This window comes from Hyaena hyaena, unplaced genomic scaffold (genome assembly GCF_003009895.1).
Source record: "Hyaena hyaena isolate Hyena2069 unplaced genomic scaffold, ASM300989v1 scaffold_158, whole genome shotgun sequence".
Taxonomy (NCBI): domain Eukaryota; kingdom Metazoa; phylum Chordata; class Mammalia; order Carnivora; family Hyaenidae; genus Hyaena; species Hyaena hyaena.
Window position 1 is genome coordinate 2,686,759 of NW_024080790.1, and position 19,668 is coordinate 2,706,426.

The 19,668-nt window shown below is 41.3% G+C and overlaps 1 protein-coding gene across 1 annotated transcript in view; it reads right to left on the reverse strand.

Annotated features, from left to right (window-relative positions):
- PLEK (pleckstrin) overlaps positions 1-19,668 on the reverse strand; it is a 26,308-nt gene continuing 6,640 nt past the window's right edge. Inside the window, exons 2-9 of the mRNA XM_039239576.1 lie at positions 15,883-16,038; positions 15,452-15,633; positions 13,751-13,842; positions 10,665-10,849; positions 9,111-9,215; positions 3,908-3,991; positions 3,070-3,139; positions 1-1,725 (exon numbers count right to left, since the gene is read on the reverse strand). Of these exons, the coding sequence (XP_039095507.1) occupies positions 1,589-1,725; positions 3,070-3,139; positions 3,908-3,991; positions 9,111-9,215; positions 10,665-10,849; positions 13,751-13,842; positions 15,452-15,633; positions 15,883-16,038 (1,011 nt within the window). The 3' untranslated portion in view covers positions 1-1,588. The remainder of the gene's footprint in view (positions 1,726-3,069; positions 3,140-3,907; positions 3,992-9,110; positions 9,216-10,664; positions 10,850-13,750; positions 13,843-15,451; positions 15,634-15,882; positions 16,039-19,668) is intronic.

Below are 19,668 nucleotides of genomic sequence, written 5' to 3' on the forward strand. Positions count from 1 at the left end.
AGATGTTAAACATGGTCATGTTTATTTCAAAACATAAAGTTGACTCCATATCAATAAATACTTTTAACACTGAATAGAGAAACTTGTGCATGTTCTAAAAAGACAGCTTACTAAAGAATCAGAGAAAAGATAGCCTTTTACCTCTAGGCCATTGCTAAAACAATTCAGGAGTAGGAATAACCTCATGGATATTATGTGGAATTGGGGGAGGGAGGGGAGTTGATAAAATCAGGAAGAATTTTCTGCTCTCCTTTTCTTCCTATAGCCTTAAAGTTACAAATCTGAAGTAGGAAAATGCACCTTCACATACATACCTGGTTTGGTCTTTTGTTTTGGTTTTTTTGTTCGGTTTTTCTCAATTTGGGGTTAAAATCACTAGTTGGTGGACAGGGTCAAAAGTTGAAAACAGGTACTCAATTTGAATCTAGATCAGATTACTCTGATTGGTAATGGGTTCATGAGGCCCTGTGAAGGCCAAGCAGGAGCAGCTACAGCTTGGGCTTAAAGTTCAGGTATCACTACAATATCATTAACTGGAGAATTAAAGATGCTACACAGTGTTGATGGCCACCTCAGTGAGCTCTGTCTGGGCTTAAGTCCTCTCAATATTATCTTTATATAAGTCCATCATCCAACCTTCCAGCCTTCAGTCCAGCCCCTGCAGCCTCTAGAACTGAGGGATATACATTAGACAGCCAGTCTCCAGACCCCCCATGCATGGAGAGACCTATGGATGGAACCCATCTGGCCACTTTTTTGTGCAAACATTCAAATGAAAGAGAATCTCAGAGGTATGGAGACCCCACCCCCACCCCCCAGTTACAGCCAATGGTAGAGAAATGTTCTGGGAAGGGACAAAAATACACCCATCTCAGGTCAGCATTGAGTAGGAGTGGGATATACCTGCTCTGGGTGGCTTCTGGGCATGGAAAAGCCCCTTGTTTACTCCTGGCTTCCTTGGGTCATTTTCTCAGAAGGTATAACTTCCCAGGCTATAGTAAGTGATAGAAGGCTTCAACCTAAAAGATACCACTGTGGCACTGACTTTCAGGAAGTTTCTGGTTAGAGTGAGGAAGTAAGAAGAAAGTTCTCCTTCATTCTGAAACACGATCTAATGGCCAAGAGTTAAGAGAAGGTGGTGAACAAGAAAAAAGGAGGTTTATGCCTAGTCCTTTAAGTGTAGATTGGGAACAGTTTTAAAGGGCAGAGTATCTCAGGTTCTGAAGGCCAAGACTGAGCCTAGTAGGGACACTAGCTACACAACTAGATACACTTCACCTCCGTGGGTATTAGAATCACAGGACTTTTGGTCTTTAAGCTTGGGCCTGGAGAGGTTAAGCAGTGAAGCCATGCCACACAGCTTGTTATATCTGCGTGGTGGGACATGGAGAAGCTTCAGTGAGCAATGTGGTTGGTGCAGGTGAACAGGACGTGGCATGTGGTTAGTTACATTCAGAACCTCTGCAGATGAAAATTTCCCAACCTTGGGCCCTTTCTCATTGATTTGTTGCCAGAAGTGGACAGTTCCTAGACCGAGCTTATCCCTGGGGTTCCCTCGGGAGAGTGATGATGAGCTGCAGAAACATTCTCACTTCCCAGTCCGAGAGGCCACCTGGATGGCTTTGATCCACTCAGTACGCTCCTTGGCAGTGGCCGCTTGCAAGAAATAATGAACTTCATCAGCTGTGATGATCTCAAACAGGTTTTCTTCTTCGCTTTTCCTGCCTGGTGAAAAAGAAAGTGAATGACAAAGGGCAGAGAGAGGCCGCCCAGTTCACCCTCCTTTTGCAAGGAATGAAATTTTAGCTTTTTTCGTATTCTAAGAAACTTAAATATGTGGTTTTCAAACTTATCATCATTGTATGATCATATATACTTATTGTATAATTATATATAGCATTTATATATACTGTAATATACTATAGTATACTAATCCTATAGATAGATATAGTGTTTATAGTTAAGTACATAATATAATTGTGTGTGGTATATGTTTAAGAAATAAGTAAAATACTCAAGGACAGTTTACAGTTTCTTTTACAGTTTATGAGCAAACTAAATTTCCTACTTCTGCATACCAATTACATCTAATGAGTACCTCTACGAGAACCTAATGACTACTTTTCCTCCGTTCATAATATAAACCAAGGACTGACTCTAATATATTAAAATCAAAAACAAAAATGAAAATCCAGACCCACTTCCATTAAAAAAAAAAAAACAAAAAACAAAAAAACAAGCTTGAACTTTTTTTTATCAGAGGCTAAGTTAGAGTCTCTGTTGAGAGATCCAAAGGTTGTTAACCGGCCAACAGTGCGACAAAGACTTAAAACATCCACCTCAAATCAAAAATTGTAATTCCATAAGGAGGAGACAGTGAGCAGATCCAGGAGTAGTCAAAATCTAGACTTTTGCAGCTGTAGTGTTTTCCCATCAGCCTTTATAACATCATAAACCCAAAATGACATGGCAAAACCGGGGGGGGGGGAGTTCTAAACCATATCTCCCCTGTGATACCCTTCATTCCTGCAGCTGTGAAGTCAGTCAACACCAGCATGGCTATTTCATGTGCTGCATCATAGACTTGAGATCTGGGACCCAGAGGCATTAGGTGATTTACCCTAGACCATGCCACTAACTAACTAGCACAGACATAACTACAAGGCAAGTGCACTTTCCACTCACTTCACTGCCTCACTGAACAAATGTTCCTTTTGCTGTGGGAGATTTCCTGGTCTGGATATGTAAAAGGTCCCTTTTAAGGAATGCTATAGCTCAATTACAGGCATCGGGAGGTAACAAGTCTCTCCATCTAAGCCAGTTCCGAGGGGAGGGTTTTTCTCAGCATTGCTCAAGGATTTGCTCAGGTCATCCACAAAGCCACTTCTCTCCAAGGCCCAGAGAGACCAGGCAGCATCTGGGAGAAAATAACTCTTGTTTTCTCCCAGGTTTCCAGACAGAAATTAATTCATGCTTAGCCTGATTGATGAAGTGAATTATTGATTGTTGTCAGCTCAGGACACCCAGGTGTGGAAAGGAAACCTCTCTCAAACAAAAATTCATTCTTACCATCTGGGTTGCTCTCCACTGAAGTCACTACACAGCCTCTCAAGTGAATTGCTCCCAGGGGATCCTCCCCCTAGAGAAGAGAAGAGTCCTTCGTTATGTTTCCAATGTACAATGCATGAACATACCTTATCCTGTCGGCACAAAAGCCACACAGACTCACTCTGATATAGATTAGGGCACCCCAAATGGGTAAGAGCAGAAGACTGAAGAAAACCTCTTCGAGATCCTCCACCCCCTACTTTGCTCAGGGAGGCTAGATGAGGAGACACAGGTCAATCTGAGTTTCCTATGTAGAGGAAAGTGGCAGGGCAGGTGGAGAGACTGCATTGCCAGGTCCCATGAGAGAGCCATTGCATGTTTCCAGAACTCTTTGGCCCCATGTCACTGACCCGGTAACATAACCTTCAAGGGAGGGAATCAAAGAACCCTGCACTGTAAGCAGAGGCTGAGGAGAGCATTAAACAATGCTCTCATCCAAATTGGCCTGGAGGAGGAATTATCACTGTTTTGCATATTAAACCAGGAACAATGAATTGGACTGGTTGACTGCCTCTGAAATTTTCAGATTGGGGCAAACAAAAACTAATTATGTCGAGTTGACCAAATAAATGACAATATAGAATATTTTCTTTCATCCCTGAGCTTCTGCTGGCCTCAAAGCCTAAGACTGCAGACATTTGCAGTTAAGAGAGGAGAGGAAAAGTTAGAGGAGAGTAGGAGAAAAAGAAGTGGTAGGGGACAGAGTAAATGCAGATACAAATAGAGCAGAAAGGAGAATGGAAAGCCCAGATCCACTGGAGGTTTGAGTGCAGTAGATTTGTTGACCACAGGATCTCACCCCAGCAGGGTCATAGTAGTGCAGGTAGGCAGGGTCTTCTCTCAGAATGAACTTCCTCACTTTCCAGTTTTTCCTTCTGTGTCCCTGTATCCAAGATCAACATAAAAAGAGGCATGATGAGTTCTTTTTTTTTTTTCCTACTTTGTTCTGTATATTCTTTTTTTTTTTTTTTTACAAATAGTTTATTGTCAAGTGGCATGATGAGTTCTTAGCAGTACTCTGTACATACAGTGTCTACATTGTAAGCTTTGTTGAATTGAAAAAAGAAAAAGATGAAATGCCAACTCCAGGAAACAAGGCCCCAACCCAGGTCTTTGTCCAAGAGATAGCACTACAGCCAATGAACAATTTGAATGTTATGAAATTATGGATTAATTATTTCTAAGATTGTCTTCCAGCTTTAGTATTATATAAGACAGCATTTTATACAATGTACATACGTGGTATATTAGGTAACATGGAGGATATAAAGAGGTTAAGACATAGCCCTATGCTTCAAAGAGTTTATAATCTATGTGGAAATATAAAACAGTAAATGTCCAAATCAAGTAATTGGCATAGATAACGGATTTCAAGGGAATTAAATGTAGGATATGTCATTGTGGGTTTGGGATGTCAAAGAGAGCCTCTGCACTTCTCCACAGAGAATACAGGAGGCAGATGGATGGGAAAGAGGTGGGTGGAAAGACTTAACAACAAAAAAGCAGCAATGGGAACATACAAGGCATATGCAGACATTGATGAATAAGACCAGTCTGGCTGGAATGCAGGGTTCATGAGGCGAAAGTGGAAAGAGACTTAAAAGGTGGGGGTGGTTGCTGATGGCTTCTGAGTCAGAGGTGAAAGATTACAGTCACATTTTAGGAAGATTAATATGGTGACCACATATAGGACGGACCAGCTGGCTAGGTTAAAGATAACCCAGAGGAAAGATACTAAGGTAAAAAGAAGTTCATTAGGAAATTATTGCAACAATCCAAGCATAGAATTGTTAGGGACTAACGTCAGGTAGCAACAATGGAAACGGGAAGGAATCGTCAATGTGACAGACATGACGAAAACAAATAGGAACTGGGCTTTCCCAACACGATGACACCATCCAGACTGTGGGTTAGAGGGCAGGACTTATGTTTTGTTGACCTTTGTTCCTCCAATGCCCAGTCCATGCCTGATACAGAGAATCTCACCATGGAAACTGCCTTATATCTGCTTGTAATTACCTTAAATTATCCAGATTCTTCAATCAGCTTAAAGCAATTTTTTTAAATGTTGTGGTAAACCTAATTTCATTATTTCCCCCAGAAAATTCAAATGACTTAAATATCTCCAGAAGCAAATATATATCTGTGTGTGTGTGTGTATATATATATATATATATACATATATATATATATATGAATTGAAGATACATAGTTTCTATCTTGCCAATATGAAGCATATAATTTAATTCTAAAGCACTACATATTGACATATACACATTTTACATACAAAAATTTTCCAATATTTTTCACTGCACTCCTATAGAAAAAAAAGTGAAAAATTTATGATTTTAGCAAACGGTGTCTCCTTCATGATGCCAGGCCTAAGGAGTTTAAAGGGTGATTTTAAGAATGAGTTTAAGTTATTTGGCCAAGCATTTGGTCAAGGAGCTCATCTCCAAAGCGGCTTTTACTTGCTTGAATGGTGGGAGCCAGAAATCCTATAGAGTTATATGGGAGAACAGACATATTTCTCTCTGTTATGTCATGTCTAAAATAGCTTTTGCAAAGCATCAATTTCTAAAATTCTTTTAATGAATTCTTGTTCTTTGCCTTAGATAATCTTGCCCAAAAGATGAGAATGCTAAAGCTTCTGCCCTACATCATTTCCTCTTGACCTATAGACACACATTTCATGATCTCGCATGCAATCACTGGGTGAATAACAAGTTCTTGTGAATCAGTGGAAGGGGAAGGCAACAAGAAAATGTGAAATCAGCAAACCCTGGCCGACTACCTATTGCCTTTAAGCCCTCAATGACATCACAATGTGACCCATTGAAAAGTTTAAGGTTAGTAAGTGCATTATCTGGCCATTCTTCATTTAATGAGTATTTCCTGGGAGATTTTAAGGAACCCTGGGGCGTGCCTGGGGCTTCTAAGAGTTGTTACTGACCTGCCAGCTACTTATATTCAATTTAATTCACTCTACAAATGTTTATTATCTATTATAGACCAAGAAGGATGCTGAACTCTGTAGAAGGTATGAGAAAAACATATGATATGTTGTACCTCCTCATCAAAATATCTACACATGGTTTAAAAACCGTATATTTTGTTCATTGTCATAACAGAAGAATCTATATAAAAGGGAATTATATTGAATATAATTCACTATCAATCATCCTCAAATTTGCTACATCCCCCAAGTAGAATAATTTCCTCTTGGATGGGAGAAGTGGGAAAAATGGGGGGGAGGGGGTAGGACAGACCTCCAATTGGACACAGTTACTTCCCACCTGTGAGGTGTGGGACACAGGTGTCCTTTTATATGATAAGCCTTCTACACACATTAACCCTGCTAACTCCCAGCAGCAGACACAGAGTGGGTTAGCTTTGTGACACTTAAGAAGTTCTTTAATTCCCTCAGGTGATTATGATATGAACCGGGGTTATAAACCACAGAGCTAAGAGACTGGTAACATTAAGTGTGGCCATCAATCAAAATAGAAGAGGTTTCTGTTCCCTCTCGCTCCCCCTCAAAAATTAGAGGAAAGAATATTGTGAAAAAACAAAGTTTCTGAATATACATTGATTGCTGTTTTCTCCATAGTAAAAGGAGGCTAAGAGGAATGACTATATAAATAGTGGTATTTTGACGGTAGGATAAGTTAGCTTTGAAGAAAAGGGCTAGCTCTGTGATTCTCAGCCTTGGACACACATCAGAATCACCTGATTCTGTAAGCTCTAAAATCCAAAGACTCTGGTTTTATTGGTCTTGGGTGCAATTTTAACAGATCCCTGGAGGATTAAAATGTGCGCCAATTGGGCTAGCTAAGTCTAAATAGCACTTATCAAAAGCCAAGTAAAGGAAGGTGAGGAAAAACACAGAAGTAAGCCTCCTTCAAGTCCCCACTATCTTCAACACACACGCAGATAACGATTACCCTCAGTCAAATCTTTGACCATACAGGTATCCATTAGGATGCTTTGCCAAGACATGACTCCAGTCCAGCCCAGATTTTGTCTACCCCTTTTCAATCTTCATGTTCAGTTTTCTCAGAGATCCACTTTAGACTAACACTTGTCAGATCAACTAATTCAAGAAAAGTCACAACTGATTAAGATAGAATTATAGACAGAATCCACAAAATAAGGAAATAATGAAATTCCTTCCCAAGTTCCTCTTGTCTTAACATCCACTTTCCAGCCCCTGTAATCAAAAAGCCAGGAATATGAGAATGCTTGGCAGAACCAGAGGAAGCTGGCAATGGGCAAACTCTACCCACAGACAATTGCCAGAGCCTTCCCTAGAGAAGGCTGGCCCTGCTCCTATACTTCCCCTTTAATCTAGTCAGTGGTCACCTTGTCATGAAATTCATTAGAATAGTCTGTGAATTCTTTCTAAATCCTTGCTGTATTATCTCTTCGAACCCTGTGTTCTCAAAACCTGATGTTAAGTTGTGTTTCACACTAATGCTCCCCTTTCCCTAATGAAACTCAAAATCTGTATCTACACCTAATCTCAACTAGTCCAAAGTTCTTTTTTTAAATGTCATTTTTTGTATATGGTCAACTTTGGTTCTTCCCTCTTCACCCCGAAAGTTCAAGGTTCTCTTATGAGGTAAGTCAAATCTCAGTCCCACAGTTATATACTAAGCAGTGCCCTGAAGACAGATCACAGCACAGCCAGGAAGTTAAAACCTTGGCCTTATGAAGCAGCTTTGGTTTTTCTATGATACCATATGCTAGCATCAGTTTTTTCACCCTGGATATTCTCATGTCTTCCTGTTGTTTTTTCCTCTACCAGGTGTTGACCCTGGCCTCCTCACTCAGCCCCAGCCCTTATATTCTCTTACCTCTTGGCATCCTGTGCCTTAGCACCTGGTAACTAACTAGAGCTCTTCGATTTACCCCAGCCATTGTTTCCCAGACTGACAATGGCCTGTGCCTATGGAGACCTGGTAACTGCATATGTCCTGCCCCCCAGGACTGAGTGCGTGCCCTCTGACTGGATCTGACATTTGTCTGCTACAGCTCCTGCAGAGTTGGCTTCAGGCATGCCCTGAATTTGGTCTCCCCATGACCTACCCACAGTCTGGAATATGACTTCTTTGCTTTTGATGGTAAATAATGTTTCTTCTTTGAGTGTGGCCTATTCCTGTTTCCTGGTCACCTTGCAAGAAGAAAGGATAGGCGAGTGGAAGTACTTTTACTGTGAAACATCTCTGTGTTTCGGCTGGCACCTTTTAGCTAATTGATTTCTTCCAGCTTATGAAAGGTCTTTTGGGGGTTTTTTTGGAAACATTTCTTTTTTTTATACATACATTTTAATTTATTTCTAGGAGAGAGAGAGAGACAGCGTGAGCAGGGGAGGGTCAGAGAGAGAGGGAGACACAGACTCTGAAATAGGCTCCAGGCTCTGAGCCGGCAGTCAGCACAGAGCCCGACGCGGGGCTCAAACCCACAAACCGCGAGATCATGACCTAAGCGAAAGCTGGACGCTTAACCAAGTAAGCCACCCAGGCGCCCCAGAAAACATTTCTTTTCCCCAAGAACAGTTTACCTGGGTGCCTGGATGGTTTAGTCAGTTAAATGTCTGACTCTTGATTTCCACTCAGGTCATGATCTCACAGTTCATGGACTCAAACCCCACATAGGGCTCTGTACTGATAGTGAGGAGTCTGCTTGGGAATCTCTTTCTCTCTCCCTCTCTCTCTCTCTCCTCCATTCACACATCCTCTCTCTTAAAGTAAATAAATAAACTTTAAAAAAAAAAAAAAGAAAAGTTTCCTTATTTTAAGATGCATCTTTTACCCTACCTGCCTCAGTCCTCCTGTCCTAAGGTCACTTTGATCATCTGCTTAGCTTTTTGTCTTTCACTCTGCAGGGCTCATTTTCTAGTTGTGTATTGGTTTGTTTAAACCAAATGCCATTTGGTAATTTAGAAATTAAAGAAACTGGTAAGGAGGAAAAGACTGGAGAGAATAGTAGTGGCCACTCACCTGCTTCAGTAAACATCCCTGCTTGATAATGACCCCTCTGAATTCTTCTTTCAGAATCACATCATCATCACTGGAATTCTCTTCACAGAAGAACCCGCTGTCTGGCTATTGGGAAACCAAGCAGCAAGTTTGTTTTATCAGTCTTAGGCATATGAGTCCTTGTACTTTCTTCCCTTCATCTCCCCTCCAGCCACTGGAGTAGGTTCCTTTTCTCCTTCCTACTGTGGTTCATATCCTAAACTTCATGTTGTCCTTGGTTAGCTCATTTCCCCTCCTACTGTTTCTTGTCTCTGGATGCTTGTTTCTTATTGCTAGATGTTCTCTTATCTCCACTCAGGTGTGATCTTGTCAATATCCTTTCATCCTCCTGGGTTCCCCAAGCTGTATTCTAAGTCTAGCTCTTCACATTTCTTCCTTCAAAGCCTTCCTTCTCTTGGCATCTCATGGCCACATCCTTGAAAGTAGAGTTTAGCTAGTTTATGAAACACTGCATAACACAATCTCCATTATGATGTTTACCACTCAGCCCCTTCCACTTTGAGAAGACTGAGAACATCATGTGTCCAGCCTCAAGTTCTAAGGTCAAAAGCAAACTAGGCCTTGCTCAGCTATAAGCAAGTAATGAATCACACAGAGGAAGAAGAGCCACTCTGGTAGGTATTTTTAGAATCCCACATTTAAATGGCTATAAACAACCAGATCAAAGGTCTAGAAAGAAGAAAATACTGACAGTGGAACTTCCCCCAAAATGAAATGAAACTCTCTTGGGGATATTCACTTCATTTTTGTAGGGCGATGGTTCCCTCATTTGGCTTCCTAGCTTTTGTGCTATGAACCCAAATTGAAACAAAACTACCAAAATCCCCCTAGAAATCCATTGTTGCTGGCTTTCTTATATGGCCCAAGATTAGGTCCATATTGGGCAATACAGTGTTTCCTAATCTGTGGTAAGCATACATGGGAGGTAAACAAGATGATTGGGGGAGGGGACGTGGATGAAAGCATTTTATTTTAAGTGTAGTGGATTGTAGGGGTGCCTGGGTGACTCAGTTAAGCGTATGACTTCAGCTCAGATCATGATCTCATGATCCATGGGTTTGAGCCCCACGTCAGGCTTTGTGCTGACAGCTCAGAGCCTGGAGCCTGCTTTAGATTCTGTGTCTCCCTTTCTTTCTGCCCTCCCCTGGCTTGTACTCTGTCTCTGTCTGTCTGTCTGTCTGTCTCTCTCTCTCTGTCTCTCTCTGTCTCTCTCTCTCTCTCTCTCCCCCTTTTCCCCTCTCCCCTTCAGTGCTCTCTCTCTCTCTTTCTCTAAAATTAAAAAAAGAATAAAGTTTTAAAAGTCACTTTAAAAGAAACTATCCAAGTAAACAATATTTTTCTTTTAAGTGGATATAGCAGGCATTGCAGAGGTGGACAAATCAGAGACATCTAGCAGTTCTCTACAGGGCTGGGCCCTTTCTTCTGCACATGTGGATATGGATTAAAACCAACCTAGAAGCTATGCAGGGCAGCCCTCATCACAAGAAGAGTAAAGGGGTAGCGTTTCTCACTTACAAAGTAGTAGAAGGCATCAGGGTTGTCCAGGAAAGGGTTTTCAGCAGTTCCATCCACTGCATTCTTGGACATTTCTCCAGCAGGCTGCAGGTACCCTTCATTGAGCAGTGAGGAGGCAATCATGAGGCCTTCCTGGCGATTCCGAACAGACTTATTGGAAACCAGCCAGTCAATGACACAGCTGCCTGGATGGGACCATCAGAGGGAAGGTTAACAATCCCTATGGAAGTACCAAAGAACAAGCCACTGATAGTCAACCCTGAAGAGCTCCAGAGCACCCAAGTGTCTCACTTGTCTCATCTTCCCTGTTATTCTAAGAAGGAAAAATGAAATCAGTGAGATAGATACTTCCACATGCTCCTTAAGGAGCAGTCCATGCATCAGAGAAATAGGTTTTACTAACCCACCCATTTACTCCACTAATGAATAGACACTTACTGATCATCTACTAGGTGCTAAGTGCTGTGATGGGTATTGGGGATGATCCCTCAGGGAATCTAAAAGGGAGAGATGGGATATACTTGACGATTGCAACAAGCGTTCTGCTGTGGGTCAATGAAGCGCAGTGGAGCTACTAGGTCAGATCTGCAGGAAGGTGGGTAGGGTGCAAGGCTGGTGTGTGCTGTTGAGAAAAGATTCATAAGGGAAGTGGCATGGGGCTCAGGCTTAAAACATGAATAAATGTTTGCCAAGCACATAAAATGGGCTGAGAGGAACAGCAGCATGGGAACAGAAGCACATAGGCATGAAGCAGCCCCTTTTGAGGGCAGAAGGTGGAGTTGGTGGAAAGAAAGTGAAAGAAGACGAGAGAGAGAGAGAGAGAGAGAGAGAGAGAGAAGGCACAGGGTGAGTGGGAAAGCTTTGATGGCATATTAAGAAATCTGGCAATGAAGGGGCACCTGGGTGGCTCATTCAGTTGAGCATCTGACTTCGGCTCAAGTCATGATTTCGCAGTTAGTGAGTTCAAGCCCAGCAATGGGCGCTGTGCTGACAGCTCAGAGCCTGAAGCCTTGTTTCAGATTCTATGTCTCCCTCTCTCTGCCCCTCCCCCATCTGCACTCTGTCTCTCGCTCTCAAAAAATAAATAAACATGAAAAAACCTCTTTTAAAAAGAAGATTAAAGGGAATTGACCCATCATGTGAATTATTAGCAGACTACAACTTTGAAGATTTATATGAAAAATGGCATATTCTATATAAATGCAGCCAACCAGGGAGCCAGCATAACAGGCAACAAGTTCCTGGTCATCAAAGCAAAAGCAATAGGATACACTATCTTTGAAACAGGAGTTGGTTAGTGAGCCTTCCATGAGCATCATATATGAAACACTTTTACCTACTTTTATTTTGTAGAAGGATAAACTAATACTACAGTTCTGCTTTTACTACTCATCATGACCCCATGAAAGAGTTAAGGCAGTAATTACAGACCTCATTTAAGAATGAGAAAATTGATGCACAGAGAGTTTAAGTGACCTTAGGCCTGAGTTACACCAACAATGGCCCTTCACTCAAGTGTTCTAACCCTGGAGTCCATATGTGCTCAGCCAGGCATGCAGAAGCTCGAAAGATAAGTTCAGTCTTCCTGTTGTCTGACATTTAAGGTCCTCCATCACTTGTCAGCAGTGCCTGAGTCCCAATCTCTGCCATAGTCTGGTTTCTCCACTGAGACTACCTGACTCCATGAAAGAACTTGATCCTACTTGAATTTCGAGAACTTACACTGACCTTCAGTGGGGAGGACTTAAGAAGTTCTAGCCCTGTACTCTGGGACTCAGCAACACATTACACAGGAAATAGGTATGGCCTGGACCTTGTCCCCAGAACTATTTCAGAACCTCTTCCTTGTCTCCTTTGCTAGAGGCTCTGTCCTAGTGATGTCAATCCTGCTAGAGTTAAGACCCTGACTTGCCCCTGTCAGCTTCCCTTACCACTGCTCATGGCTTGGTATCTTGAACTCAAATTTCAGCCCTGACTTTTCTAATGCTACTAGGCTACAACCTTAACTCTCTGAGGCTGATTCCCATGGGACACTACCCTGCTACTGCAGATCACACCTCCTGACTTTGACCTGAATGGTTTTTGTGAAGTATCTGTTGATTGGATATCCCCTCAGATTCTACATTGTATCTTCTCAGAGTTTTTCTCTCTTGATCTCTTCTGTCACCATAAATAAGGCATGCCTAGCTTCTGACAACCTAATCCCAACTGCATGTCCCATTTAGCCCCCTAATGAACCATCAGCCCTGCCAGGCTGGTCATTGCCTTCTTCTGGATGCATATTCTGTATATCTCTGCCACGTAATTTTGTCCTCACCATACTTAATGAAACGCCACCCAACTCTTTGAGTAAAATTTAGGCCTCTACTTCAATGTGTCTCAACAACCCCCTGAGTTCTTTCTCTTTTCTGAACTCAGAATTGTCTGTGCAGACATGTGACCTCTCAATTATAATAACCACCTGAGAGCTCATACCATATAGTATTTACTGTATACCAGGCACTGTTCTAAACATATTAGAGAACCTATAAAGTGGGTGTACTATGGTTATCCCCATTTTATAAACAAGGAAAGTAAAGCACAGAGAGGCTAAGTTATTGGCCTAAGGTTTTATAGCAAGTAAGTGGCAGAGCTAGGACTTAAACTAAGGCAGTCTGGCTCCAAAGAACATGTTTTTGACTTCTATGCCATCCACCTAAATTTGTGACACTTAATTCCTGATCCTGTGCAGCCTCACACATCTCTAGTATTGTCCCCTAAATCTTACATTCTATACCTTGATTCCTGTTTGTCATCTTATTCAACTGTGTCTATTTCAACATAATGCCATTTATTTTGGGTTGTGGGTAGAGACCCTTTGATTGATTAGCTAGTACTTTCCAAAATTTTAACTTGAACAACGTAATTCTTTTCTACCTTTCCTTCTGCTTTCACCTTGGGGGCATTCAATTCTCATGTTCACCAGCATGAGTTCTATGACCCCGTTTACCCACCAAGCTTCATGCACCCTCCCACACATAAAGCTGAGTGAGAACTACATATTGCCTTCCCCAGCTGCCCTATTTCAGACCTGCTAGGCCCTTTACCTGTGAAGCAGTGATTAAAAATCTTCTTGTCCTTCTCTAGATTCAGCTCTTTTATTCCTTTTTCAGTGTCTTTCATGGACAGATACAAGGCACTGTGCAGAGATGAAAACAGACAAATGAGTGGGAGTCTTTCAGAATGGCAAGTCCTTTCTCGGAGTCACCACTTTGAAGTGGCTTGCCATGACCACAAGTTTCCCCCTCCTCAGTTGGCCTCTGAGCCTGGTCTCTCCACTGGATCATAAGTAGTTAAAGGGCTGGGTTCATATTTGTGTAACTCGGTGGCCTATACAGCATTCAGCAAAATGAACTAGGAAGGTACTTAATGTCTCTTACTTTAAGAGACATTAAGCTCTTTGAGCTCTTTGGTGATTTAACTCCTAGTGCTGGAAATAGAGAGTTGTCCCAGTTAAGTGCCAAGAGGAGAGGTTCCTGGGGCCAATTGTTCTTATACATTCTAGATCTTTAATTGCCTTCAGTCCTCATGTCTTAGTTCTGTGAGTGTCCTTTAAGAGACCATCTGTGTAGATATTTGCCTCCAAGAAAGTGAAAATTTGCACTAAGCTTATCTCTTACTTCTAAAACCTATGAGAGATGGCAAGTTCTCATTTTTTACCTTGAAATAATAAAGCAAAGATGGCCTTATCACAGAAATTGCAGACAACTAAATAGAAGGCCACTTTCATGTATCCTGTGGCTCCATGGAGCACAAGTGTCATCCCCACTTATCACTGACAGCTGTGGCTGGAAACATGGTCACTTAACAACCCCTCCCAGCAACTACAGCTGGATGAGGCACTGCCTCTTGGGTCCTTACCAAAAAGCTTTCTTGGTGAGAGAAGGTGCTTATTCTCACCAAGCCCAAAGCACAAACTTTATTAAATCCCTGCAATATGCCAAGTCCTGTGGTGGGCTTGTATAAGGGGTTTCTTCAGTCCCAGAAACCCTCCCCATTTGTAAATAGAATCCTTGTTGGCAATGTTAAGCAACTAACATGGAATTCTTCCTGGCAGGGCTCCTGTTTCAGGGTATGTCCAACATAAAAGCAAAACTAGCAAGAAGTGAAGAGACTCCTAGGGAAAGAGGATCATGTGATAGGAGATATGAAACATGCAGAAAGGAAGAAACCCTGTTACCAACCCCTGTCAGGGATGGCGTTTACCTGTGAGCCTCTAAAAACCTTTAGACAACAACTCTCACCAGCAAATCCAAATCAGCCAACAGAAGAGACCATTTAAACCACATCAGGGAACCAATGGCTTCTATCTAGAATGGCTGTTCACCCTAGCTGGCTCTTGTTGGCTGTGTAGATGCATGAACTTGAACTTGAAACCTTACTTACTTTTTCCTGCCTATCTAGAGATCCTGAACCTTTCTCTCAAGACTAACTTATTATGGCTACTTCAAAAATGCAATTATGCATTCTCTCTCTGTCTCTGTCTCTGTTTCTCTCTCTCTACCAAGATTATGCAAAATGAGGGGATTTATATTGCATTGGCCTCCTCTCCTCAGCTGCTAGGCCTTGGAAAAGCTATAATCACTCCTTCAGACTCATATAAACATCTCAGTACACCAAGTGCCAGTATCAATTTGGAGGAGTGGATACAGCCTTCAGAGGTGACCAAAGCAAGCCTTGGAGCAAGATCTGTTGTGAGATTTCCATAGCGAGGGGGCACGGGGGTAGAGTAAAGCAAAGAAAATCACCCTAAGTCAACAGTTTCTGGCAGTCGAATGGACCTCCTGGTAGATTTCCTTGCAAACTTCTGACCTCCTTCAATGCATTTAATGGCCTTCTTGGTGTCTCGAACCCAAGCATCTCTCTCCTCCAGGAAGGCTGCCTGGAAGAAGTGGTCCTGCTGTTTGGTCGTAGTGATCTTAAATACAAACTAAAAATCAAAACACATCCCATTAGGATAGATTCTTTTCAAAGGGCTGAGTTCCCTTATGAAGCACAGCACTTGAGTCAATCCCATTCTGGAAGTGCTTAGCCAACAGAGACCCAAATGCCTAGGGTTCAGTGGGGTTGGTGGTGAGAAGAACAGACCCAGGGAGCACCATTCACATCGTAGGCTATGCACAGGCTCTAAGGCCAATGCATGACAAGGTGTTCATTGTGGCTAGGAATCTTGACTTACCATCCTTTTGCCAAAGTCTTGACAAGGACTAGTCAGTGTGCTTCCTTTCAGGGGAATCATTCCTTTGGGGCTGTTGTCACTTTTCTTCTTATAGAATTCAATTCCATCTTCTAACAATACCACCCACATGGGTTTCCAGGTGTTGAACACACTGCCCTGTAATGACAACAAAAAGGGCCGTGCAACAATGTCTTCTAAAATGATTCTAGAGATGGTGCACAACTTGGTAAATAGCCTAGCTTTGGCCAGTGTGGATTCAGGTGATGCACATTGGTCACACAACCAGGCTTATAGAAAAGCAGCCTTCAGGGGAGAAGGGGACTGCCATTCTGCTGGAAACTTAAAAAAAAAAAATTAAGATAACATGTATATACCTCTGTAAGCAGGCCTTAAGCTTCCCATGGGCCATTACCAAGAGAATATGGCATGGCTCTCTAACCCCCTTCTTGTGCATTTCAGCCACAGAAGGCCTTATTTTCTGCTCCCAACTCTTCCCACTGTGTTCATTCCACTTAGGGACTGCAAATAGATTCTATCTCAAGTATCAATTAAGACTGAATGGTAACTGATGTCTGAGGCCAGACTCACTGGAAAGGTGCCATAATCGAATAGCTGTTTTGACTGTGGGCATGGAGGCCATAAATGGTGATATATGCTACCTGCAGTTACTGCCATCCTTTGGTCTAATCAGATTTTATCTGAATATGAACATCAAGGAGAAACTCAGAGAGAAGCCTTATATATGAGCATGGATAAGTTGTATGAAAATCACTTGCAGGACAGTCTATAATCACACAATGAGACTATCCATGTCAATGTGGCCTTAGGCAAATCCTTAGTTAAAATGTTTTCAGTTGGGGTTAATGCCAACCACCCTTTTAGCAATAAATTAAGCATTCTAACTACATCAAGAAAGTCTCTCTTTCTTATCCGTATTTTGGGAGGACTTTGGAAAAGGAAGAGGTTCTTTGCCTCTCATCTTTGAACCCATGGTGTCACCTTGTCATGACTACCACAAAATAGAGTTATCATCCAGTTCCCAGCAGATCCTGCTGCTTATCTTAAAATACAAACAGCTTCTATATAAAGGTCCAGTTGCCCAAAAGGAAGACTATTTATGCAATGAAGATAAATACTTGTGGGACTATCAATTTGCCTGTCCATGTGTTTCCTTTGTTTTAGTTACTGAAAAAAAAATTTTTAATTAGACCACACTATCTCTTTTCTGCACAGGCAGAATAACTGTCCATACTGACACTGGATTATTTCTCTTTTTTAAAAATGGGCAATGCCAGGGGCACCTAGTGGCTCAGTTGGTTAAGAGTCCGACTTCGGCTCAAGTCATGATCTCACGGTTCGTGGGTTTGAGCCCCGCGTTGGGTTCTGTGCTGACAGCCAGCTCAGGGCCTGGAGCTTGTTTCAGATTCTGTGTATTGCTCTCTCTCTGACCCTCCCCTGCTCACACTGTCTCTCTCTCTCTCTCTCAGAAATAAATAAAACATTAAAAAATAAAAATGGGCAATGTCAGACACTATGCCAATATATCATATAATGTCAATCAAATGCCTATCTGTTTTATATCTATTTAAGAGAAACTACTATTCAGAATATAAAGAGCTCTTGTAAATCAATAAGAAGAATACAACCTATTTTTTAAATGGGCAAGAGACTGAAAGAGGCATCCTATTAAAGAGGATATCCAAAAAGCCTCTGAAAAGGTGTTCAATTTCATTTTTTACTAGGGAAATGCAGGTTAAAAGCAAATGAGATACCTCTACATACCCACAAGTGTATCTAAAATTAAAAAGATTGAGAAGAGCAAGATTTGGAAAGGATGATAACTGGAACTCTCATACATGGCTGGCAGGAGTGCAAAATGGTGCATCCAATATAGAAAACTGTGGAGAATGTCCTAATTCTTCTAAGATAAATGTTGAAGTATTTAGGTGTGAAGTAGCATGATGTCTTCAACTTATTCGCAAATATCTCAGCGTAAAAATATGTGTCTGTATTTATACAAAGATACAGAGGCAAGACAAAGAAAGCAAAAGCACCTTGCATTAATAGTTGATAAATCTAGGGAAAAAATATATGGATAATCCTACTATTTTTCCTATTTCCTATGGGTTTGAAATTTTTCAAAAATTGAGAAAAATTAATAAATAAATGAACAACCCCTGACACTAATACATATTAAAATTTAGGGGGCACCTGGGTGGCTCAGTCAGTTAAGCATCTGACTTGGGCTCAGGTCACCATCTCACGTTCCTGAGTTCAAGCCATGCGTTGGGCTCCGTGCTGACAGCTCAGAGCCTGGAGCCTGCTTCAGATTCTGTCTTCTTATCTCTCTGCCCCTCCCCCACTCACGTGCTGTCTCTCTCAAAAATAAAAAATAAAAATATTTTTTTAAATGTTTTTAATTTGGGATGTACTTTTAGAGAAATATGGGAAGTCTATTTAATACAAAAGTAAAATAACTAAAAGTAATCAAAGATATATTCACAGAGCTAGGAGTAAGAAGCTAGGCTAGATGAAGGGGAAAATGCTTTTCAACTTCAAAACTTTATGTCTTACCTCAGGTCTCTCAAAGACTAATAAGGGCCAGTCATTCCAGGCTTTTGACCTTGGAATTGGGATAAATTGGGAGAGGTCAGCCAGCACTGTATTCCTTCTGTAGACAAATAAAGCTACCCCAGAGCCACTGTTCAAAATGAATTTGGGCTTTCCTAATTCCAATGTAGTCTTAGGGACTCTGTCAGCTCCCTCAGAGAAGAACGTGTCATCTGGGGTTTGGGCTCGTTATGCACAGTGAGGAGGCCAATGTTCTGTGACAAAAGAAATCTGACCATTTAAAAAGTGGAAACTCTTTCAGGCTTGGCAACAGTTAATTAGGTGAGGGTGATGAAATTGTGTGTGATCTGTCTCCTCTTAGCTATTACTGCAGCCTCTCGCTGGAGCAACCTGACAGCATTTCACCTTAGCCATGCTTGGTGCTCATTCAGTAACACACCTGGAAGTGTGATCATGGAATGTCCAGGCCATAGAGGCAGTTAGGATCATCTACCAACACACTCATCATACAGTAAGAACGTTGAGGCCCAGTTAAGTGACTGGGCCTAGTACACCTGACCAGTTAATGCGGAATTGCGACTAGAATCCAGGTGTCTTGATTCTCAGTTGTATGCTCTTACCATTTTCCTTCCCTCAAATGCCATCTTCCTTTTGGTTCTTCCATAACTGTGAGTAATTCTGGACTCTAAATCAAAATTCTTAGGCTACTTAGCTAGCCATATATACAAGCTCAAATGTATATATAAATATATATCGTAATATAATATAATGTATATTACATAATCATAAACATGTAGTTATAAATGAATAATCATAAAACATCTAAATCATATTACATCATGATCTTATAGATACATAATAGACACGTTTTATGATTTCATACATATATATAGCATATGTCTGTTTTTTCCCATTATAGGCCAAAACCTAAATAATTTCATATCACAATGGGCTGGTTTTAGATGCTGAGTCAGATTTAAAATTTCCCAGTGAACACCTGCTTATCGTCATGGGACTGGTATAGTTTAGCACACGAGAGTCTGACAGTGCATGACACCAAAAGAAGAAATCTTAAAAGACAAGACATTTGACAATATAAAAAATTAAACTTCTGTACATTTTTTAAAAATCCTGCAATGAATGAAAAACAAATATAAATGCATGGATGTTTATAATATATTATCATACAATTAAAGGTTAATATTTTTAATATAT